General features: G+C 37.2%; 1 protein-coding gene across 2 annotated transcripts; it reads left to right on the top strand.

Annotated features, from left to right (window-relative positions):
* Positions 1–9,628: 9,628 nt before the first annotated feature.
* lrrn1 (leucine rich repeat neuronal 1) lies at positions 9,629–21,200 on the top strand. 2 transcript variants are annotated; one of them, XM_067460178.1, is made up of 2 exons: positions 9,629–10,072; positions 18,017–21,200. In XM_067460178.1, exon 2 carries the CDS (start codon positions 18,248–18,250, stop codon positions 20,399–20,401), a length of 2,154 nt encoding a protein of 717 aa, XP_067316279.1. In that variant the 5' UTR covers positions 9,629–10,072; positions 18,017–18,247; the 3' UTR covers positions 20,402–21,200. The 2 variants fall into 2 exon arrangements, with proteins under 2 accessions (XP_067316279.1, XP_067316280.1); XM_067460179.1 differs by lacking the exon at positions 9,629–10,072 and adding an exon at positions 11,505–11,648.
* The last annotated feature ends 5,160 nt before the right edge of the window (positions 21,201–26,360 follow it).

Below are 26,360 nucleotides of genomic sequence, written 5' to 3'. Positions count from 1 at the left end.
TAACGTTTCCTCATTCACACAAATTGAAATGACTGAGCTGCTTTCACATGGAGTGTTAAAGCCTGACCCAAATTATAAAAGCAGCACGGTAATGGAAGTTGAATAATCCTAATCATCGTTTACAACATGTATGCTTACTTCACTGAGCCCATTGTCTTTGCCTTAAAATATTACATTGCTCAATAATACAATGCTAGCTAACTGTGTGCTTTGTATATGTACATTTCTGAAATACATATTTGGTCACAGTCTCCTCTGATAACAAATCACTTTTAATTGTTTAGACACGTGCATTTTCTGTGAAGCTGCTTTGAAATCATATGTATTGCAAAAAAGCGCTATACAAATAAATGTGAATCAAACTGAAAAATGTGAATTGAAATTTTGTTTTATATATTTTTAAAGGATAAAACAAAGTGTTGAATTGTTTTTAAAATGTAATGGTTACTGGCTAAACAAGGCCAGTAAGTAAATCAATAAACACTTTTCAGTTTTGCTATTTTTGTAGCAGAGTTACATTGTCTTTGTGGCCTAAAGTGAGCCACAAGCACGCAATGTCAGCATTTCTGAGTGCCTTAAGGTGTATTGTAAAACATTTATCCAGAATGATTGTGTCATTTCATTTTAGGATAGGGAATAATACATAGTTTAGAAACTGGCAGCTGACTCTCTTCTGCCATGTTGAAAGGTAATAAAAAGATTCTTAATCCATGGACAGATTGTTTATTTAAAGCTACAGTAACTTTTTTTTTGGTTCAAAAATTATCCAAACTCAATTTTTGAGCAAGTATATAACCAGCCAGTCTCCTTATCTTAGCCTGATTCACAACGGTAAGCTTGTGATAATGTGTTATCATTTGAGTGACAAAGAGGCAACACTTACAAACTGCAGCTTTAATTAATAAAATGGAAAATAAGGAAGAAACAAACAAAAAAAAAATTTGTGCAGATGTCCTAAAAACCTGTAGTCCTTATACTGTGTTTTACTGATTTCATGCATTAGAATTGTAGTCAGTGGTTCTTCTCTTCTTATTTCTTTCTCCTTTTCCTTCATAAATATTCTTTATTATATTATTATATTGAGCAAAGAACAAAGGTCCTAGTTAAAATATGAAATGTAAGCCTCTATCCAAATATAATCTCTCAGTGCATTGGATTATACAGATTAACCTCATGTTTGTACATCAGTTTTGTGTTTTGCCAGGGGCAGTAGGGGATCAGTGGTTGAAAGTGGCACACAATCTGATTTGAAACCTATGAGAAAAGTTTGTAGGAAATGTTAACTTCTTCACTTTTTAACTCTCTTTTTTTTTCTTGCTGTCTTTCAAATTCACAGGGGCTTAGAGCTCTTCACAAAATGTTTTTATTACCACTATCCATGGTGCTGAAATCCCGAGGGATAAACTGCCTCCGATTTAGAGCACCAAAAAAAAAGGACAGTTAATGAATGCAGATACTGCAGATATAGATATCTGGTAAGGTTCTATATATTCATCTTACATATTCATACATATTTGCATTGCTTATCAAATAGCTTTAATTTCTTATTTAATAAATTATATTAAATTCTATCCATTTGCATAAGATGTTGTTCATTTCAAAGACTAGAGTGAAAAGGGGATTTTAAATCTCACTAAAAGATGAACCTCTTAGAACATTCTATAAAATATTCACTTTGACCTGAATTTGACTGGACTCTCTTGCAGCATATTCAGAGACAGAAATGTCCGTACTTTGAATAAACAGCTTGCAAAATATTTATTTGTAAAAAGTAGCAATTATAAAATATACTGAAAAAAAAGTTATATATATAATATATACTCACCTAAAGGATTATTAGGAACACCATACTAATACTGTGTTTGACCCCCTTTCGCCTTCTGAACTGCCTTAATTCTATGTTGCATTGATTCAACAAGGCGCTGAAAGCGTTCCTTAGAAATGTTGGCCCGTATTGATAGGATAGCATCTTGCAGTTGATGGAGATTTGTGTGATGCACATCCAGGGCATGAAGCTCCCGTTCCACCACATCCCAAAGATGCTCTATTGGGTTGAGATCTGGTGACTGTGGGGGCCATTTTAGTACAGTGAACTCATTGTCATGTTCAAGAAACCAATTTGAAATGATTCGAGCTTTGTGACATGGTGCATTATCCTGCTGGAAGTAGCCATCAGAGGATGGGTACATGGTGGTCATAAAGGGATGGACATGGTCAGAAACAATGCTCAGGTAGGCCGTGGCATTTAAACGATGCCCAATTGGCACTAAGGGGCCTAAAGTGTGCCAAAAAAACATCCCCCACACCATTACACCACCACCAGCAGCCTGCAGTGGTAACAAGGCATGATGGATCCATGCTCTCATTCTGTTTACGGCAAATTCTGACTCTACCATCTGAGTGTCTCAACAGAATTTGAGACTTATCAGACCAGGCAACATTTTTCCAGTCTTCAACTGTCCAATTTTGGTGAGCTTGTGCAAATTGTAGCCTCTTTTTCCTATTTGTAGTGGAGATGAGTGGTACCCTGTGGGGTCTTCTGCTGTTGTAGCCCATCCGCCTCAAGGTTGTGCGTGTTGTGGCTTCACAAATGCTTTGCTGCATACCTCGGTTGTAACGCATGGTTATTTCAGTCAAAGTTGCTCTTCTATCAGCTTGAATCAGTCGGTCCATTCTCCTCTGACCTCTAGCATCAACAAGGCATTTTCGCATACTAGATGTTTTTCCCTTTTCACTCCATTCTTTGTAAACCCTAGAAATGGTTGTGTGTGAAAATTCCAGTAACTGAGCAGATTGTAAAATATACAGACTGGCCCGTCTGGCACCCACAACCATGATACACTTAAAATTGCTTAAATCACCTTTCGTTCCCATTCTGACATTCAGTTTGGAGTTCAGGAGATTGTCTTGACCAGGACCACGCCCCTAAATGTATTGAAGCAACTGCCATATGATTGGTTGATTAGATAATGGCATTAATGAGAAATTGAACAGATGTTCCTAACAATTCTTTAGGCGAGTGTGTGATATAGATATGAAATTATTGCATTTCAATTTTAATATCAACATTTATACTTACGTTTATAATAAATTAATTTGTATGCATATATTTTGTTACCAGGCAGGGCTGCTTAATATTTAAACTACATGTGGGTCAAAGTTAATCGCCTCTTTGACGTGATGTGGCGAAGACACTGCTTCCGTTGTGAGAGGACTACATTTCAAGAGTTGGCTTTAAATTTTAAATGTGAGTCTATGGGAGTGTCTCTCAAATATTTAAGCTTTTTGCATCCATTAAAGCACATTAAAACAAAATTTGATTTCTACAAATCCCTTTTTGGTCTTGATTAATAGTACATTAGGCTCTTTGATATATTAAACAATTTGTTTTTGAAAAGCAAGACCATTAACTCTTGATCAATTCATCCAATTACTTTTTTTTTATTCTACTCAATCCACAAAATATGTCTTTTTGTGTTAGTCAGGCTGAAAAATCAAGTGTTTTGTTATTGCATTTTCCTGAATGGAGGAACAATGTCTGTAAGTGTGTGGATGTGATTTGTAGCTCTGCATTGCACCAATTGCACTAATTCATTTTGTACATTTATGATTATGGACCTGGACCTCCATTTTGAAGAAAGTAAGAGGAATAATTCTGTTTGTAATGGAGGAAATTGCAGTCTGACTTTGCATTTCATAAAAAGGAGAGAGGTACTTGACATGATGTGAACATGCTTTGCTATAGGGGATTAGATTCCACCATCAGAGGAAGAACTCATGCTAGCCAGTATCAAGGCATCCAATCTGCCTGGCAACCGTTGCCGTGCAAGCATGAGCTCTCTCTCTCTCTCTCTCTCTCTCTCTCTCTCTCTCTCTCTCTCTCTCTCTCTCTCTCTCTCTCTCTCTCTCTCTCTCTCTCTCTGCTGTATGTGGGAGAATTTCTTGCACTGAAAGGGCCGTTCCTATATCTCCTCCACCCTTTCTCTTGTTCTTATCCATTCTCTGTGCCAGGGGTCATAACCCTGACCCTAAACAAGGTCGGCATTGTGACCCGGAGACAAGAGATTTTGCCCTCAAGTCTCTCTCTCTTTGTTTTGTAGGAGGAGGGGCACATATGAAGGCACTGTCATCCATCTCTGAGTTTCATGAGACACAATGTCACGGTTTATCATTTTGAAATGCACCATGGTACGGAGTGTTTCTTCAAAAGTTTTTCAAAGAATACAATTTTTGCCATTTTTCTTTGTTAACATTGAATGATGCAACATTTGAGTTTTACTACTTCTACTTTGAGTACTTTACTACCTCACATTTGGGTATAAATCTTATTGCTATTAAACAATAAATCAGTCATAGTGTCAAAAGAAACCACTATAATCAATCATATAACCTTGTAGAGAAGAGACCACAGTAGTTCTGTCACCTCCCACCCATGAGAAAGAGCAATACAGCTGGTGCTCTCATGCTTTGGATTCAATCTGCTCCTTCACTGATTCTTGAGCCAACACATAATTCCCCATGACCATTAATCCCCTGGTTAAAGTTACTGATAGAACTGTATAAAAATGAAATGAGGGTGTTATTCATTCTCTTCTCCTAATCCACGCCTCATTCAAATGAGTCCTTATTTGCTCCTCTCTAATGTTACATTTTTCATCCCACACTCTAAAAAATGCTGGGTTAAAAACAACCCAAGTTGGGTTGAAACTGCACCAACCCAACAATTGGGTTGTTTTAACCCAATGGTTGAGTTGTTCTTACCCAGAAATTGGGTTGTCTTGAGCAACATTTAACCCAACCACTGGGTTAAAACAACTCAACCATTGGGTTAAAACAACCCAATTGTTGGGTTGGTGCATTTTCAACCCAACTTGGGTTGTTTTTAACCCAGCATTTTTTAGAGTGCACATTCACCTGAAAGTGTTGTTCCTGCATGAGCTCTTAACCAGGCTAGAACGGTAGGCATGGAGACTAGGCTATTGGCAGTGATGGTTCTCTGCATGTAGAGACTGAGAGGTGAGGTGTGGAAAAGAAATGCATTATGGAGGTGGTCTTGGAGTGGGCTGGAGAGATGAGAATGCCATAGAGAAAAACATTTCTTGTATTTGGAACATGCTGTCTGCTGTCCTGTCAGCTTTGGATCATGTAGCTCTGTGTATGAGTGGATGTGGAGGTTTTTGTTTAGGAGAGTGTGTGAGATTTTAAAAGCTGATCATTTGATCAGGGATGCACAAAATGAGCTGACATATTTACACTGAACCTATTATTTCCTATACTCACTGCTGATTGGAGGTTAACCCTTTAGCAGTGAACTTTAAATAAACCTGCATGCAGCGGCTTCTCAATTGTAACGATATTAAGAATATACATTATACAAACTCAGTCTGCAAAGGCAGGTCAGAGGAGCATATGAGTGTCTGTTTGAATATGGGGGTTTCTGGTCCTGTGAACTTAGTTATTTCTATAGTAATAAAACAAATATATATTAATAATTATTTTCATTAATTATAATAATAATAATAATCTCTGAACCAACAAATGTAATTTCCACCACTTTTTTGTTATTGTGGTGAAAATCACATTTAAATGGAATGGCTGGCTCTCATATCCTCATTTTATTTTTGGTCGTGATGGAAATGTCACAAGTGAAAGACAATCAAAATACATAATTTTTACACAAAACAACATTTACATTTTTTCCAACATTTTAAAAAAATGTTAAGATTATTTTACTCTTTATTTAGAACATTGTTGTTGTAAAAATGTATAATATTAACGCAATACTTTTTATGATGGATAAAGAATAAAGTCTGGGTTTGTGACAAGAGTAAACAAAAACACACTTTTTAAAGGTTTGGTTCACTTTTGTGAAACATTTCACAACCATTTACAAGCACTGAATGAATAGGGCCATGTACTCTTGTCTCTCTTCTACAGAACACCCAGGCTTTAATGTGGCCTTATTGATGGACTGACCTCTGCCAGCACCTCATATCCACAGGTCCCATCTGACTCAGTGCTACTTTGAACCCTCTCACAACAAATTCATGATTTTAAAACTCATTGTGGCAGATAAGACCAACCCCAGGCTCCGATTTAACTTCTGTTAACCTCTGTGTCAGTCTGAAGGAGATGGAGCCATTCTAAAGCCAGCAGTGCTGGTTCAGAGATCTTGATTTTACCCAAAAAGTAGGAAACTATTTGATAGCATCAACATTGCATTATATTCATGCATTTTCTATATTATAATGGTAACATGTGTAATGAGAATGTATTCATATTAATATATTATACAATTGTAAAGAGCTGTTAAGGGGTAGATATTTGTCTGACTGAACCTTGCTGTATTAAGCATGGTTTAGCATGCTGAGGGAATCCTCTAAAGCAGACATATCTTACTCTGTTTGCTGTCTGCCTTAATGGAATAAATCAATATTTTCAACCAATGAGTGTGACCTGAATATTCCTGCAACTGAAGCAAGAAGAAAAGCAAAAAAGTAAAAATGTGCAGTTGTTGGCTTGCACAGCGGTTTCTACCTACTCTTGAAATTGTATTTGTTGGTGTAACCTAATGTGGTCACATGCATTTAGTCATATGAGATAATATCTTTGATTTAAATGATACCACATATAGCGTTGCAGAAAAACAGTGTTGTTTTGCTAATTATTTAGTTTTTCCAAAAATATTCTAAGATAAAGATTTAGTTATGTGGTTGTGGGTGCATGTGTTTGATCATCACCTTCATACCACAGTACAAATCTAGCCAAAGCACCTGATTCTGTTTACCTGCAAGCTAAGGCCTTCAAGGCATCAGTGACCTCAAAAAGTTCCCCTGTTATCTGCACCCACCCACGCACATGCAAACACACTGACAGCACTCCATCTGTCTGTATCTTTCAGTGGGGATAAAGCATACCATGGGGGAGGCAATGCAGGAGCTGTATTCTCCACTTGCCTCCAGTTCTCTATAAAGGCCTATGTCTGAAGGTGACTCAGAGAGTGCCCACGCATTTATCCAGCCAGTGGTTTAAACTCATTGACTCTCTGGGTAATTGTTGTATCGTTCTATTATCTTTCTCTGAGTAATTGTTGTATCTATTCAGTAGAGATCAGTAGATGATGTTGAGTTACACATACTTTTGAATGAATCAGTGTTTTATTATTTTTGCCTATATTAAAGCTTATTTACATCAAGGATGATAATGATAACTATGAAGTTTTAATAATCTTTCTAATTATATGATAATAGGGAAGTTACACCATAACTATATTAGTGACGCAATGGAAGCACACTATATCATCAAAAGTTTTGGGATGCATGTCTATACATGAACTTTAATAACATCCCATTCTTAATCCGTAGTCTTTAATATGGAGTTGGCCCATCCTTTGCAGCTATAAGAGCTTCAACTCTTCTGGTAAGGCTTTCCACAAGATGTAGGAGGGTATTTGTGAAGTCAGGCACTGATGTTGGGCCTGGCTCACAGTCTCCACTCTAATTCATCACAAAGGTGTTCTATAAGGTTGAGGTGTGCAGTCATGTTGGAACAGGAAGGGGCCATCCCTAAACTGTTCTCACAAAGTTGGCAGCATGAAATTGTCCAAAATGTCTTGGTATGCTGAAGCATTACGAGTTCCTTTCATAGGAACTAAGGGGCCAAACCCCACCCCTGAAAACAACCCCGCACCATAAACCCCCCCTCCCCCCCTCCACCAAACTTTACACTCGGCACAATGTAGTCACCGCTCTCTTGGCAATCGCCAAACCCAGACTCATCCATCGGATTGCCAGGCAGAGAAGTGTGATTAGTCACTCCAGAGATCATGTCTCCACTGTTCTAGAGGCCAGTGGCCGTGTGCTTTACACAACTGCTTCTGATACATTGCATTTGGTGATGTAAGGCTTGGATGCAGCTGCTTGGCCATAGAAACCCATTCCATGAAGCTCTTTACACACTATTCTTGAGCTAATCTGAAGGCCACATAAAGTTTGGAGGTCTGTAGCAAGCAGGCCACACAAGTCCTGAAAAGCTGGCTGGATGCAGTATAGGTCATAAAGCCCATCCTCTCCATGAAATGTAATGGGACCTAGACAAACTAAACAATCAAATTATACTTAAAAAAAGTTTTTTTTTTTTTTTTCAAATATTGTTTCTGTCATTTTAGGCAGTTTTTATCACGCAGTTGTAAGTTCAAGTGTTTGTTCTTTAAGTAAGTCTGTTTTTAGTTAGTTATTTGATGCTATAATAATGGAGGTGTGACTTCTGAGATTGGCTGCTTCTTCAAGTAAAGTAGTCACTGAGGCACTAACAGACAACATCAAGAGGAGCTTTAATTTTAATTTCTACATTTCCATAACTGTACTTCACAAAAAGTTGTTAATTATGCGTGTGGGCGGGTCCTTGATATCACGGCTCAACTTAGCGCTCACTACTGCGCAGACTTGAGACCCAAGATGTCAGTGTCATTTGAAGACTGGAAGGTGAAGGCATGTTGTCCATCTTTTATACAGTGTGTGGTCTGTAGTTATTTACTCTGGAGAAGGTTGGAGATTTCTACGCCTCAGCATGCTTTGTGATTTTATGTGGAGTTGCTGTTTTTCCCAATTGCTTCCAATTTGTTATAATACCGCTAACAGTTTGCCATGGAATAGTAGTGAGGAAATTTCACAAAGGGACTTATTGCACAGGTGGCAACCTATCTGTGGTAATGGAAGTCATTGGAACACCTGGCTGAATTCAATGATTTGGAATTGCGTCCCTGTACTTTAGGCTATATAGTGTATATATATTTGAAATAACTTTCAGAACGATTTTTCCCAGCAAAATCAAGATCCAGCCGACTTTAAAGAGCTTGAAAATTTTAAGTCAAAAGACAAAACATGCAGCATATGATCATAATAATTTAAATGCATTTAAACGTTATTGTTAATATAGTTGTCCTTCTTTGTGTGAACCTGAGTTTGCTCATTGCTTTAGAACAATGTATAACAACCAAAAAATAAATTAATTAAATATAGTCTATTTCTACAACCTTTCAAAATAGAATTATGAAATGAATTACCCCAAATCACCCATGAATCCCCCCCTCCCCCCATATCAAGTGTCTGCTTATTGTGAGCAAACTAATTAACAGGCGAATAAATTAGCGAGGAAATGTTTTCATCCACCACGTCTCAGTAGATCTATTTATTTATTTATTTATTTATTTATGCATGTTATTTAGAGCGCAAAGTTGTATAACACCCTATTCTCTTTTTCCATAAACACATTTTTTTTTAAATAAGTTATTAACAAATGTAGGCTATTCTTTGTTCTAAAACAGGAAATTTTGTCTGAAAATGTCATCTTAGCCTATACAATGCACAAAGATATATGGATTAGGAAGAAAAACTTTCCTGAAAGTGAGGAACCGAACAAAGGGACATTGTCTCATTGTAAATCTTTGGTGAGTGGGACACCATGCAGAGTCCTCCATCACACGTCAAAGAGGAGGAGGGAATCAGTGGAAGACGTTCTCATAAGAGAATATCACCTCCTTAGCATTTCAGCTTCCACGCCCCGCGTTATCCCCACCGCGCTCCCCCATGCCCGCCTTTGTTCGCATCACAACAATCCCTGAACAGATGGTGCTCTGCTTGGGAATCGAATGACAGCCACCGGCTAGCAACCAATCGCCTGCTCGGGAATCAGCTGACTCGCCTGGACAGCGCCAGGTGCTGTCATCATATTTTCCTTGGCGACGCAGCACGGGTTCCACAGTAACACGGAGACACGGCGGATGAGAGCCAGTCAGCGGATTCCTGCAAGGATCCATGCAAAACCTGACCATGCGCTTGGCGAAGGGTGCACATGCATATTCGCGGACTGGATGTAACGAAACGATGCCGCTGTAATCGTTACGGAACTTATGAACGATGTGATGGTGTTAATTATCTATGGATTTTCTTTAAGTGCTCATTCTTCTGTTCACAAGGACATAGATACTGTATCTAAATACTGTAAGTGCATGAACCAGTAAGTGCGGAGGGAGGACTTCAATACCATTCGGAACCTGCAGCAAGCCAAAGAGGTACGTTCAGATATATTTTAAAGCATCCAACTTGATATTCCCATTGCATGCTAAACCAGAACGATAGGCAACTAAATGGGGTATATTCTGCGCTGTGTAATAATAATAATCATTTAAAAAAGAAAACAATATAGTGGCTTACACTTTATACTTATTCTGTAGCAATGAGCTATGGTAACTCAGCCCAATATGAGCTTCTTTCGGGTTAGATGAAATTAGATGGTATCTGTGTTGCTTCGCTTTTTAGGCTTCTCTTATGGGTTGGTTGTATGGCAAGCCGGCTAAGCATTTATTAATTTAACTACTGCTCTTTTTCATATAAACAGTGCTTACTTATGAATAACAGGCTACTTATTTATAAACAGTATAATAAGAAATAGTACAGATTTTTTTTTAAATTAGCCTAAGTAAACAATATAATTGGTTACTGTTATCTTTTTCAGTTTCATTTTTAACTATTATATACTTATTCATTATATACTAAAAACTTTTGCAATAGTTAAATATTTAATAGATACAATTAAGTTACAACATTTAGCAAATTGTTACAAACAATAGAATAGTTGCATGTTACTAGGATAGCTGGATAGTAATAAATACTAGTTTGTAGGGGATTCAATGTGCATTGAGTAGATACTAGTCAATATTGGATAATGCATTGGTAATTAAAATATAACTACTAAAAATAAGTAGGCTAATAGTAATATAAAAAATGTATAATAGTTTAAAGAAATTACTGTTTACATGGCTTGCCATACGGCGTGATTTACTGCATTTAATAGCAAGGGCGCATCGGCTGTTGCTTGAGATGTTCAAGGGTAAAACGTGTGATTCTTTTTTTTTTCTCTCCCATAAATTAAGGTTTGTTAATGAGTACACACAACCCATGCAGTATTTGTAAGAACATAGTCTGGTAAAAGATAATGCCACAACGTGTGCTATAGCAGAACGGGAAGGGAATGGGATGCGGTCGACTTTTTAAAAGCTTTGTGTCAAACATGCAGGCATGCAGTGCTAAAACAGCATTGACTGAATTCATGAAGCAGTCGGTTGCGTCTTGTAACACAGTTTTACCTCTAATTCTACTTGATTATTTTGCATTGCATTGTTTAAATTTGTCACAGTGATAGGTCTGGTCTGTTATATTTAGCCCCATGAGAGTGATTTTACACTGTAATTGTGTTGGAAATCGATCGCAAACTTTGATCTGATCACGTTATTGCTGGCTTAGCGCAGGCGCGGGCATGAGGTCTGGTTGGCGATGCAGAAATGTGATTTGCATCTCAATGTCCAGGCACTCTAGCAGATGTTTCGTTGCTTACTCATTCGAAATAAGACGCCACAACTTCCATAGGAAAAACAATAAACACGGGAAGACGTCTTTTAGTCAGGGAAGGATGTATAATGAGGTTTGAGGAGGGGGGGTTGTATTGTCCCTGGGGACGCCACCCCTTGTTGCAGCTGTTGCGTCTGTTGCAGAAGTTGTTTTCTCACATTTGAAGAGAAGCGTCCTCATAAGCAACAACAACGCAAGGGAAAATGTCGGGCATATTATGGGTGGTTACATCTTTAAGAGGTATGTGGGAAAATGTAATATTTTGTGGAATTATATATATATATATATATATATATATATAATTTAGATTTATTTATTTATTAGCCTAATATATATATATATATATATATATATATATATATATATATATATATATATATATATATATATATATATATATATATATATATATATATATATAATGTGTTTTTATATAGCACACTGTTTTTAATCGAAGATATAAAAACATTTGACACAATAAATGAGTATGTAAATATATATATATTTGGTAATGTAAAGTAAAGTATGTACGATTTTGTTTGCTTCTTGAAATATTGTCCTATGGTAAGAGGGTTAGGCATAATAAGTTTAGACTTCAGCCTAGACCCTTTCGGTCTTTGTCCTTGTCTTTCAAATGTTGAAGGATTATATAGTTTAATTTAAAATACTTTGTTCTTTTTAAATTTTGTATTGTTTTTGTTTTATGTTGTTTTGCTTTTTTCCCCCCTCCTCTTTGGATGAATGACCGAATAAACTAATAAACGAACTAACTAACTAACTAATATATATATTAGTTAGTTATATAATATATATATATAATATTTTAAACTGATGTATAGCAATATATAATGGGACCTTTTCTTTGACCTTTACAGTATATAATGAATTTTGGTCACTTCCACTACCTTTGCAGAGCCACAGTTTGCTCTTTTTTTTCTGTCAATCAAAAATACTACAAGTCTACTGGGTCTTACTGTGGTTTACCCTGACATTAGATAAGGTGGTCTGGAGCTGTAACAGGCCTGTTATGTGTTTTCCCTCTAAATGTGCATGTCATTTGGTTTCTATCAGTCTGTTGGGATTAGAAGCAACAGTAGTGGTGAGAAATAACAAGTCTGGCTTTTGTGTTGGTCGCATAGATAAAGAGTGGAATAGCCCAAGCAGCTGTTTGACTAATTCTGCAACCATAATCTGGTTAAGAAATCACTCTGCAAAGGATATGTTTGGACAGCAGGTGAAGGAGGAAAATACATTCCTTACTGCTTTTTAATGCATTTTTAATTATGCATTTAGGTATTTCTTTTAAACAGCATTAGTAATGTAAAGATATAAACTCTAAGGAACAAATTTTTAACCAATTATTATTTTATTATTACTTTTTAGGTAATATAAGGGTAAATCTCACAGAATAAATTATGCATCATCTGTTCAAGAAGATTAAAATGGTTTGTTCACATGCCATTATTCTACAGGCTGTTTGAGGTTTTGAGTTTGAGATTATATACATTCTGGGATCCACTTAGTAACATTTATAAGTGCAAATAGTTTGAAACTGAAATGGGACCTTTGGGGTTTTCTGTGCATTTATTCCTCTGCACTTATCCTTGTGCAGGGAACACAGAGACTCAATTTGATCAGCAATCAATGTTTTTATGTCATTCACAGTAGTCCCCATCTCTGCAGCACTGTACCGCCCATGCCATTACCCCACAGTTCAACCCTGGGCAAAGCTATGATTCACCATGCAATTAATAATACCCCTCAGATTAAGAGTTGGCAGGCGTAAAGAGTCTTGAATGTTGGATGTTAAAAGATCTGCTCTCTTGGCCCTTTGCAAACCCGTTTTGATCCAAGAATAAAATTAATTACTATTAATTTCTCACTCACTTTCTGTGAAGGTTTTTAGGAAGTGAGTCCCTCGGTAAGATTAGCAGTGAATTGACCATGAAGTTAGAGACAAGATGGTCTTTTTTTCTTTTCTTTTTTGGATGACGTAAGCCATTTTAGCAGGGCCTTTTGAGTTTCTCCACTTGTTTATTTAGACTTTCGTATTGTATGCTGGGAATGCATTTCCAGTGTTTCCTCTGCCGCCGCAGTAAACTGTGTGCATATAGAGAGTTAGAAAAGCAAATACAGTTTATTTTAAGTCATGTAGACTGTGAGAAACAGTAACAAAATCAGCCCTGTTCATATCTGTAGCACAAGAGTTTTTTTCTTTTCTGTTTTTATTCAGTAAGTGCCTTGATGAATCACTGAATCAAATCATGAACAACAAATGATGTGTTCTAATGTTTGTGTGGATCCTGGCCATTAGTAGCTCGGGCTTGCGTACCAATCCAAATACCCTTATTTTTTTATACAAGCATCAACCCATTAGTGTTGTTTGTAGTAGTTAGAATATTGATTTTCTGCTAGGGAATTAAAAACTGCATTTTACCGTGCTCAAGTTAAGAGTTTGAAACCATAGTGAGGTTGCTTAGGAGACTGTGTCTTCATTATCTAAAAATCTTTAGGGTTTGTTTTTACTACTATTTCAGTTTCATTGATTTTTGTGGTTGTAATCACCTCACTTAGGAATTTCAGTTTAGCTTTTACTGTATATACTTCAATTAAAACTGCAGGCTAAAAGAAAATATTTTCCTCAAACTTAAAAAAAAAAAAAAAAAAACTGTCAGACACTAGCAGTTTCAGTGACCCACAGATCAGACATGCCTTCAAAACAGAAGTCTTCAATCTCTGCAGAGAACAGATCTGCATCTGTCGGTGATCTGAAATGGCAGGTGTTTCAAATAGGCTCCCATTGAATTTCACAGCTGTCATTTGTTATCAAAAACGAGAGGAAGTTCGGGATGACGGGCTGGACAACAGGAAGCAAGCTGGCTGCAGAAGTTCACCTAATGAGGTTGGAATGGCGTAAATAGCCATTAATTTGCCTGCAGATTTGGATTCAGATCCTGTTTACTTATAAAAGAGTGAATATTTATGAGGATCATCAGGATGTTCTAATTGTGGTCCTTAGGCAAATAGTACTGTGAGAAACATTGTGTTACATCATGTTTCTTCCATTCATAATTGCAGCTTTTGCACACTTTTCCCCAAATACTGAAATGTGAAAAGAGTAATTGTCTGTTGTTTGTATTAACTTCCTTATGAGGTTTTCATTTTTAACCATCATATTATAATAACTAGGGCCAGATTTACTAAACAGGGCAAATTAGCGTGGGAGTGCAATTCTAAAAAAAGCGCAGATGAGGGTGGAATGTTCTACACGTAATCTACTGACAACGTGCAAATGAAAGAACACAGAAGCAGCCAGATCATTTCCATAATGAACAACACAATCTACCAGTTAGCGTCTGGTTTAAGACGTGGGTTTTTTTTGGGGGCGGTAAATAATGGTGCAAATACCAGTAATTTGATGGGCATAAACCTTAATAAATCACCTTGCATTTAAATGAATTGTATGTAAAAAATGTATTTCAATTAATCATAAAATGGCCCTGATATGTCACTAGACATTAAAAAATCATGTTAATTTCAAATACTTATGTCACTGACAACAGTAGTCCGGCCAGGATATTGTCATTTAAAAGTTGTTGTTGCAGCCCTACACTGATGTTGATGCTGACTTGTGTTTTGACCTGAAGCTCCGCCCTCCACCTATCAACCAATCATGAAGTCAGTAGTGTTTGGGCATCCAGGTTGCCAGCTCTGCTCTAGTTACAACAGCTGCATAGCTTCTATCTGGCAACCTTGAGTCAGGGGGAGGGGGAGAGGGAGACACCGCTCTACAGCCACTTGAAAATGATCACAGTACCAGTTTTGGCCACAATCTTACATACACTTCCTTTAAATATTCTACTCCCATAAATTTTGCATCTGAGAGGGAAACTACAAATGCATATGCAATAAGTTCAGCCGCAAAAATAACTGTGTAAACACCTTTCTAGCATGAATTTTTCACCGTGTCTTTTGTAAATCCTGACAGTTTAACGCCAAAAGAGGGTTTGCCCTGGTGCAAGCTGCTAGGAAATCTGGCCCCTGATATTGCAATTTATAAGGCCATTATTTAAAGAGAACATAAGGCCTCTGGGTAATTCTAAGCTTGTTTGAACCCCAAAACACTTTGCATCAATATTAGTTTTATTTGGGAACAAGTTTGGCTGCCGAAAGATCAAAAGAATTCTCAGAGCAGACTTAATGAAACTGAAGTGATGTCTCTGAACTACAGGCAGACAACTAGACCTTAATCTAAAATCATAGAGCTGAAATGGTGGCTTAATTTTAAGCCCCAGTATTCAGTCTTAAATGAAATTGTGATCACTGGATTACTTAATCCTACTTACTGGAAAGGTTTTGGCCTCCACTTTGGTAAATACTGCTATTAAGAGCTGAATCTGAGATTGACCTCAATATTAGTAAAAATGAAACGTAATTTGTGTGAAAATTGCAGGATATAAGGGCACATTTGACCCATTGTTTACTGATTTTAAACAATGGAAACATTGATAGTAATAGTGTATATTTCAACAGATTGAAAAGTGGCATCATTTACTCACCCTCGTGTCGTTTCTTATAACTTTATTTCTTCTGTGATAAGATAAATTTAAAAAAAAGGATGAAGTAATTTTCATTTTTGGGTGAACTATCCCTTTAAGAGATTGCTTAGACATGTTGCAAACTGAGTGTCATTAAAAATCATGGATCATGTTCTGGTAAAAAAAAAAAAAAAAAAGTAATTAGTTGCTATTCCTGGAAAGTGATGTAACACTTTAGTCTTTCTATTTTTCTTTCATTTCATTAATCTGCCACTTTTTAAATTTTACAGATAAGTTTAATCTTCCATCTTAATTACCTTATTAAGATATTTCACATGTCATTGTGTGATAAATTGCATTACAAGCTAGATAATTAGATAATGTATATTTTCATTGAATCATTTTTCTTGTCCAAACCTGCATGATCAACTGAATGTAATTAATTCTCCCTCTGATTTATCTTTGCAGTGTTAAAATAGTGAATTGCCCTCAAAGTATTTAGTTGGTTTCGCTCCCATCTTTATTAGTTTAGTTCCGCTTTTAGTGTGAAGTGTCATTTTGTATTGCATTACGAAACACTTTACAGATAGGGCTGATATCTTTGCTAACACAGGCCGGGTCCATCTGTGTACTGCACTCTTTTATGAGAATTGCTGATACCGGCAGTTACAGTCAGCTTTCAGTCTAAATTGCCCTGATGCTCTTTTGGCCACAGGGGGGAGATCAGGGCTCTTATTGATTTCCACTCACACATTAAAGGACTCATTTACACCAGCTGTACCATGTTTCCTTCATTCATTTTCTTGGAGAGTTTGAGATTTACAGTTGTTCAAGGTGTCCAAGCTTGTATTTGTTGGTGGATTCAGCGTTGTGAGGGATTCCAAAGCGCTGAAGTTAAGTTGGCATATTGCTGCCTCTTGTATATCTACATATATGGAGGAGTATATGCTTTTAATGTAGGTGGTATTTGGCATGGACTAAATCCCCCTGGCTTGCGGTTTGTGTGATTGAATCAGCATTATCACCATATGGGATAACAGATGTCCCGTTCAGTGCACTGTCAAAGGCACAATAACATGCCCCCTTTCTGTGCCTATTACTTGCGATGGATGCTTAATGTGCTTGGATATTTAATTCCAAACTTCAACAAAACCCCTTATAGTGTTAAATTAGCCTCAGTAATCTAGGACAACACATTTCCTGCAGAATCAAGCAATGCTTACCTTTTATGATTGATTTGAAAGGATTTACATTTGCATAATATCTTGTTTTTATGCATTATTTTACAAGAATGCTGTAAAGATGTAGTACTGTAGTTATTTAACTTAGATGGAAAAACCTTTTGAATCAGGATATGGTAATATCTTTACAGTAAAGACTGTGAGTGTCATTTCCACACCTCACTAATGTTTGATTTGGGTTTACAATAGCAATTGTTTGATCACCTGAGAAATAATATGTCCTTCCTTTTTGGTCACCCTTTCTTTCTTCTTTGAATCACCCCTTTAAACATATCAGATTGCAGTAAACAAAAGCCTCTGGTTTTCACTTATTACCTTTAAATAAGTAATTCATATTTTGTTTTATTATGTTGTATGAGGGGGAAAAAAATAAAAAAATTCTTTGAAATAAATTGAGAAAAAATATGCAGGTGCATGTGTAAAACAATCTGCCAGTGCAGTAAAACGAAATATATACTAAAGGTAAATTAATCTTGTTTTAAGAATGTGTGTGTGTGTGTGTGTTTATATATATATATATATATATATATATATATATATATATATATATATATATATATATATATATATATATATATATATATATATATATATATATATATAATTACCTTGCAAATGAGACATGAATGCTATTTTTTAAATGCAATATTTGCTTCAGTCATGTGCATTTGTGTATTTGACATTTTTCCCATTGTTTGAATCTATAATTTCTGCTTTCATCCCATATCTTTTAAGTGTTTATTTGAATATGCTTATATAACTTTTTGTGTGATGGAATTTTCCCATTGATTATTGTAACAGAATCTTTTCTGTTTGTTATTTTTCCTAGGCCAACTCTCCAGTCTGAGGATCACTGAGGAAGTTTCAAACCTATATGAGCCCACAGGAACTACACCCTTTTAAATCTTTCGGAAGCTCTTTGACTTCGCTGTTCGAGCTTGCTGAGGGATAAAAGGACTATTCTGCAACACTTCTATTGAATGAGAATCTCACCTCTCCATCTCTTTGGCGCTATAGGAATTCCAGCGCAGATCTGAGAGGATAAACACACACAGTCAAAATGGCAAGAGAGACTTTCTTTTTTGTTGTGCAGGGCCAGATTTGTTTCTTCCTGCTTCTGGCTTTACTTGGCCTCTCTTCAGTTCAAAGTACAGAATGTCCGCAGCTTTGTGTGTGTGAGATCCGGCCTTGGTTCACACCCCAGTCCACCTACAGAGAAGCAATTACCGTTGATTGCAATGACCTTCACCTTACACGTATCCCTGGGAACCTTTCCGCTGACACGCAGGTGTTGCTTCTGCAAAGTAACTACATTGCCAGAACTAGTGAGGAACTGGAGCAGTTACTGAATCTTACAGAACTCGACCTGTCCCAGAACAACTTCAGCAACATCCGTGATATCGGCCTGACCAACATGTCACAACTCACAACGCTTCACCTGGAGGAAAACCAAATTGTCGAGATGCCTGACTTCAGTTTGCAAGACCTCACCAATCTACAGGAGCTGTACATTAATCACAATCAGATCAGCTCCATTGCACCCAATGCCTTCGCCGGATTGCGTAACCTTTTGAGACTCCATCTGAACTCCAACAGACTCAAGGCCATTGACAGTCGTTGGTTTGAATCAACCCCCAACCTGGAGATCCTGATGATTGGGGAAAATCCCGTTGTCGGCATACTGGATTTGAACTTCAAACCCCTTACCAACTTGAGAAGCCTGGTCCTGGCAGGAATGGAGCTCACTGATATCCCAGGCAATGCATTTGTTGGACTTGACAACCTGGAGAGTCTCTCCTTCTATGATAATAAACTAGTTCGGGTGCCACAGACTGCTCTCCAGAAGCTTTCAAACCTTAAATTCCTGGATTTGAACAAGAATCCAATACATAAAATTCAAAAGGGGGACTTTAAGAACATGCTAAGGCTGAAAGAACTTGGCATTAACAACATGGGAGAACTTGTGTCCATTGATCGCTTTGCCCTGGATAACCTCCCAGAGTTGACCAAACTGGAAGCCACCAACAACCCCAAGTTTTCCTATGTGAGCCGTTTAGCGTTCCGTGACTTGCCGTCACTAGAGAGTCTAATGCTCAATAACAATGCTCTTAACTCCCTCTACCAGGATACGGCAGAGTCCCTGCCCAACCTGAGGGAGATCAGTATCCACAGCAACCCGCTGCGCTGTGACTGTGTGATTCAGTGGATGAGCTCAAACAAGACAACCATTCGATTTATGGAGCCTCTTTCCATGTTTTGCACAATGCCACTTGAGGTTAGAGGTCAGCGTCTGAGAGACGTGCTTTCTCATGAAACTTCAGGCCAGTGTCTGCCCATGATCTCTCACGACACATTCCCCAATCACCTCAACCTAGACATCGGGATGACGGTAGACCTTGATTGTCGTGCGATGGCTGAACCTGAACCGGAAATATACTGGGTGACTCCGTCTGGTAACAAAGTCATGATGGATACAGTGTCCGATAAATACCAACTCAGCAGTGCAGGAACTCTGCGCATATCCCATATTCAGGTGGACGACTCTGGCCACTACACCTGTGTGGCCCAAAATACAGAAGGAGCGGACACTCGGGTGACTGCCATTCGAGTCAATGGAACTCTTCTGGATAGCACCCAGCTTATGAAGATCTATGTGAAACAAACCGAGTCCCACTCTATTTTAGTGTCCTGGAAAGTGAACTCCAATGTCATGACGTCCAATTTAAAGTGGTCGTCTGCCACCATGAAAATTGACAACCCTCACATCACCTATACAGCTAAAGTTCCTGTCGATGTTCATGAGTACAACCTCACTCACCTTCAGCCAGCCACTGAGTATGAGGTCTGTCTCTCAGTCTCCAATATCCACCAGCAGACCCAAAAGTCATGTGTCAACGTCACAACCAAGCACGCCACGTTTGCGGTGGAAATCTCTGAGCAAGGCACCAATACGGCTCTGGCAGGTGTCATGGGCACAATACTGGCCATCATCAGCCTAGGCTCCATCACGTTGTACATTGCAAAGAGATGGAAGAGGAAGAACTACCATCATTCCTTAAAGAAGTACATGCAGAAAACCTCCTCCATTCCCCTAAACGAACTGTATCCTCCCCTCATTAACTTATGGGAGGCAGACAGCGAAAAGGACAAGGATGGTTCTTCAGACACTAAGCCGACACAGGTGGACACAACAAGAAGTTATTACATGTGGTGAAGCTTACCAGACTTTTTTCTTCTTTAAAGCACAAAGACACATCTTTACGTATTTGTGCGAAAAAAGACATGGGTTTCTTTTTTTCTGCTTTGCTTACCTATGAGCAACTATTCAGACTGATATCTCTGACTTTTTAGTAGAGTGTATTGCCTTTTCATCTTCTTTGACTTTCAATATGGCAGCTTTGTTTAGCTTCCGAGACATGTTAGTAGCTGTGCTTTTTCTTTTTGTTCATTATATTTTCATAGCACAGCATAGATAATGTCAAGGATTGACTTTGGGTCGATTGATGCTGTAGTACTGTATCTGATCCAATATTGATATGTCTTTGGCAGTATTCATAGAGAATGCATTGTTTCTTTCTCTCTTGCGTAAGACAGTTTAACTGTTGTGCACTGAAATATATTAACAAATTTGTCTTTGGACTCCGGTGTAAGCTGACAAGGTGAGTTTAGACTTGATACACTGTCTATTGAAAAATGTTAGCAATTGTTCTGTAATGTTGTATCAACTATAATTTGAACATTTTGGATTTTCTCAAAAGTAATTTTTGATTTAGAACTTAACTTTGCAGATTTAAGAATTGTAAACCAGCAATAGAAATGTGAATGTTAAATAATAGGTAGTAGAAAAAAGCTTTTTTTTAATTACTCAGATTCTTCTTCTTTTTAATTGGCTAGAATCTGTTAATCATTTAATTTTGTTGTAATTTACACATGCAAAATATGTTGCAAAGTTGCATATTACAGTGCAAACAAAAATAAAATACAGTTTTGTTCTGATATTTTTTATACAATGATTTTCAAGTTGAGTGTCATTATTCTAATTTTCTATTCTATCTATTGTAATTTTAATTTCATCTTAATTAAGCTTGGTTTTAATCAGCCAAATGCCAGGTCTCTTGCTAAAATCAAACATTCTCAGGCTTCAGTATGTGAATTACCTAAGGAGAGTCATAAATCCAAAGAATTCCCCAAAACAACATTAAAGGAGTATATTGAGCCTTTGAAATATTGCTCATGCCTGCAGTTTGATTGCCTCTTTGCGATTCAGTAGCTCTCCAATGGGAAATCATGACTGCATCCATTAATTTTAATATCTGTCTTTGAGAGAATCCTCCCATTGGTTTATCTCGTGCTACTTAAATCTCATGTCACAATTAATAGTAAAATGTTGCTGCATGTTTGTGCCATATTTGCTTAGATCAGCTAAAATGTCTTTTCATATACGCAATTTTAAGAAGACATACTATTATGGACATCTTTGATCTAACAAATTTGAAACCAGTATATAAATTACTGGTATTAAAATGAAAAAATTGACTATGTTAAATATGGGGGCAAACCCATTCACATATCTGGCCTAGAGTCTAGAAACAGATGCAGTCAGTTTTATGTACTTAATATAATTATTCAGATAAAAAATCCCTTAGTATTCTCTGACTGAGAAGGTAATTTCTAGAAACATCTTTAATCAATGAAATAAGACTCCCACATTTGGTGTCAAAGATCTTTGCTATATACATTGTATGACATGTGGGTTGAAGTGTGAATCATTTAGCAGGATCCCAGGGCATTCTCCCTCGACGTGAAGTTTATTTGTTTGTGTGTTTGTTTATTTTAGCAAAATGGCCTTTTGTGGTATCATCCATATGTGTTGATGACATAACTGCAATAAAGTAAAAGCCTAGTTAAGAATTACTTGTTACAGTTTTACAGAATTTACCAAATCAAAGTGCCATGATAGGTCAAACTAAAAATGGTCTTATACTGAAAATGTAAATGTACTGCCACCTCTTGGAATATCTGAAAGCCAGTTTTGTCCAAATATCTGTCATTATTAGCAGAACACATTTAACACATGGGGAAAAACAATTGTTTAGTCAATATTTCAAGAAGGTCCAGACTTTAAAGCCTTATGAAAAAGTAGTAATTGTTTAACTGTAGCATTTGTTTACAATAAAGATACAATCACACATAAGACCATTGATGGCTCCTCATTTGCATGTTATGTCCAATGTTAACCTTCTTTTTTTCTATAGCATTTGTTATGAAAAATAGCAGTCTACAAATTTAGAAATTACAGCTACAATATGCTTGTCTGGCTATCACCAGACCAGGCTCAATCTTTTAAGATTGAACATTGGTCTGGGGAGTCTGCTCTGTATTTTCTACTGCACAAGAGGCGTCAACGAGCATTCAACCATTCAAATGGCTCACACATGAAGCGCAGGCTTAAAGGTGTCATAAACTGGCTTTTTAATTTTTTTATACTGTTGCCTGAGGTCAGCTTATAACGTTTGCATGGTTTTTACATTCAAAAACACCATTACTAATAAGTAATAAGCTATTTTCTGCACTGGTTTTGAGGCTCTCTCTAAAACGCTCTGTTGTGATGTGTGTCTCAAACTAAAGACTTAGAAGTAAACGCCCACGGCTAGGATTGGATAAGATTAGCATATTTAATCAGCTTCTGCTCCCGTCAGTTCACGTGAGGTAGGGATTGTTTTGGAAGCGGCCGGAATAATTATTTGACGGGGCTCAGTCTCAAAACATTTTTATCAAACAAACACAATGATTTATCTCTCATACACCCATGATTTATTGATTTTTTTTATTTTTATTTCTTGGCCCATCCGATCGGCAGATATAAGCATGAACCACACACATACACATGTGTTTGCACGCTCTTCAAACACAATGCTGATCAAGAAATTACTGTTATTTCACTATTTAAGATTCACCGGCATGCCGACGTGCTTACGTTTTGGTAGTCCGTCTGGAAAACACATAGCCCATAGTAGCTGAAACACAATGAACCAACAAATTAGGGATTCTCCAGCCTGTGGCAGCACTGGTATGCTCTGTTAGACACATCACATACACATAATCAATACGTACGTGGAAGCCTGTACATACTTTTATCCTGCTTCTGTTACAATTTAACACAAAGACAGATGGATCGTTGGTCTGATTGTTTGAAGGACTATCCAATTCTGTTCAGAGTCATTTGAATCATGCTCATTGACCACGCTTCTTGTGCAGTAGAAAATACACAGCAGACTTCCCAGACCAAAAGATTGAGCTTTGTCTGTTCAAAGTTTTTCAGGCTAGCAATATGTGAATGAGCTTCTTACCCCAGATGGTGGATACCATTTAACAATATTTTTTAAAGAAAAACACTCAAAAAATCAATCAGTCAAATCATTCAGCTGTCTGGTAAAGTTAAGGCAAGTCAGGTAGTCTTAGTTTCTTGTAATTTCTTCCTGACCAAAGAAACTTTTATCAGCAATTACCAGTTCATTTCATCACAGAGAGAACATTACTTCTTTCTAATGAAGCTCTTTTGCCTCTTCAGGGACATAACCTATACCTCTTTCATGAGCCAAGACGAAAAGATTGCTAGAGACTCAATACGTTGAGCCAGGTGAAAATAACTCTGAGGAATAATTAAGAATCACCCACACAGAGCTAAGGATTTGCCAAAGAATTAAACTGGAGGAGGTTCCTCCTAGGGCTGTTCAGGTATTTAATTGCTTTCTGTCAGCTACCCTTGACTTCATGCCAAGTGTTCTCATACTGACAGGACGCAATAGTAAAACAAAAACAAAAAACACCTTAATTGGTAAAATACCCAACAATATTGGCCTAAGTGTGATACAAAGTCATCTAAAGTTGATATATGACTTTATATTTTGTTAATTTTTAAACAACAAATAATAATTCACATATAAATCTGCATTGCTTGGCTTGTAATAATGATAATAAAATGTCAAATGTTCTTTTCTTTAGAAATGATTTTTAAGTATAAATGTTTTGTACCTTTTAGTACCAAATTCAGGAGTGTAGCAGCATGGCTCTTGAAGTAAGTGTGACTAACATGTGGACTATTATCAGGTCTGGACAGAAAAGCTCCAACAGCTCATCCAGGCTGTTGACAAAAGGTGAAGATATTTCTTAAGCAGCTGAGGCTGTGAAATCTCCCCAGGGAATCCCATATCGATCTGACACAGCTGCATTGATTTTGTTTTAAAAAGGCCAATTTGAGGAAAGTCAAGTCAGCCAGTCAAGACACCTTTATTTATAAAGCGCTTTATACAATACAGATATAGCTTTACAGTGATAACAGGAAATAAAGTGAAGTCAGCTCAGTATTGATTCAGTTCCATTGTCAAGATTGTCCATTATTAAATTAGTTAATTTTATCTGGAAAGCAGTTCTGCAAAAAAAAAAAAAAAAAAAAAAAAAAGATGTCATCGTCCAGCTCAGTTCAGTCAGTGGGAATTCATCAACAATCATTGCTTGTTACTCCATTGGAAACACAAGATGAGCATTAATTTAACTGAATCCTGAATATTTTTTTTTTTTTGATTGCACTCATAATAATATACAATATATTATATATAATTATTATAATGATAAGGGTGTGCCGTTGGATCCGCACCAGCATCATGCTAATAGCTGTAGATCGTCATCACAGTCACAGGCTATGGAGCATAAGAGATGGTTCACTGGAGAAGGAATAAATTAAATGACCTTTCATGCTCCTCCAACAAGATTTTTCCATTAGGATAGCTCCATTTATTGTGCCCAGTCTGCTGTCTGGTGGGATCTCTTAAGTAAATTGGCTCATATAAATGAAGATATCTATTTGCTTGAGGTGGAGCTACATGCAAGTCTACATGACTGTAGATTGTAACCAGATTTGGGCCGGTTATGAGCTGGAAGGATGTAATATTATTTTGTTCATTTTAAAAGTGTCCATCCTGCCATTGATGTTGTTGACTTTTGAAAGGGTAGGAAAATATACTTGAAATGTCACTGAATGTCATGGATTGTTGTAGCAGGATTTAAGTCTTGATCTTCACAGGTGTGGGTCTGGGTAGCCTAATAAAATAAAGTCTATTAAATAAATAAAAATAATAATAAAAGTATTTGTTGCCATCACAGGCATCTGCCCGTAACCTGAGGTTTAGGGCTTTTCACACTTGAAATAGTTAACCCTGTCATCCCAAACCCTGGGTAAACTGAATCCTGGGTTATTGTGCTTCATATTTCACACTGCTCATAAGTTACCCGGATCACAATTAATCATGGGTATTCATAAACTGACTTTCTCTCTCATGGGTATTCAACTGATGTTGAATCCAACACAAAAGTGACTTAGATTGCAATTTATCGATTGAGCGCTAGAGACTGCCCATTTTCGGTTAACCGGGAGTGATGCCCGATGACACGCTACCAGGGCGACAGCGGGCTCCGCCAACTTTGGACTTCAAAAATTCTCTTCAGAAAACTACAGGTGACGTCACAGACACTATGTCCAATGTTTTATACAGTCTATGGATTATACATGTCCGTCTAGCACATGTTTACATAGAAAAACAAAGGAAAAATGCATTAGAATGGAAAAACAGCCCCTAACCCTGTGTTGTTTCACACTGTACAAGTTTGGCACGGCAAAGCCGGTTAAATACAAAAACGGTGCTAACCTCAATTCTAAATTACAAGTGTGAAACGTTCCTTTCCAAGGGTTAAAATTGGTGTTTAGAATGACTTTAACCCGGGATATGTGTATTTTAATTTTTCATCACATTTAAAATTTTGGTTGATTACTGAATTAATTTAATCAAAATGTTAGAAGCATATTTTAATCAGATGATCAGATCAACATTAAAATACAAATATCCTACAGTGATGACTGCAGTTGCTCTTTACAGTCAACCTTTATTCTGCAGACGAGCTGAAATTCAGTCTGCAGGAATCTGTCCCCTCCCGGCGGTCCTGTTTCTGCGGCAACCCGCCATTTCTCTACCTGCCAAAACTGGCAGTGGCGTCTGTGAGATGCCTCTAGGCACTCAGACTGAAATATCACTGACAAGGTCAACTCCCTGCAGGCAAAAAAGCTGCAAAAAACACCTTGTAGCCTCTCACAGAGGTGTAAAAAAAAGACTTCAGTG

The sequence above is a fragment of the Pseudorasbora parva genome, chromosome 12, assembly GCF_024679245.1.
Source record: "Pseudorasbora parva isolate DD20220531a chromosome 12, ASM2467924v1, whole genome shotgun sequence".
Lineage (NCBI taxonomy): Eukaryota > Metazoa > Chordata > Actinopteri > Cypriniformes > Gobionidae > Pseudorasbora > Pseudorasbora parva.
The sequence above is the reverse complement of the archived record's forward strand: the minus strand, read 5'-3'. Positions and strand labels throughout refer to the sequence as shown.

Excerpts from the sequence above, each read along its gene's own strand:
- lrrn1 (XM_067460178.1), top strand. The coding sequence starts at position 18,248 with ATGGCAAGAGAGACTTTCTTTTTTGTTGTGCAGGGCCAGATTTGTTTC.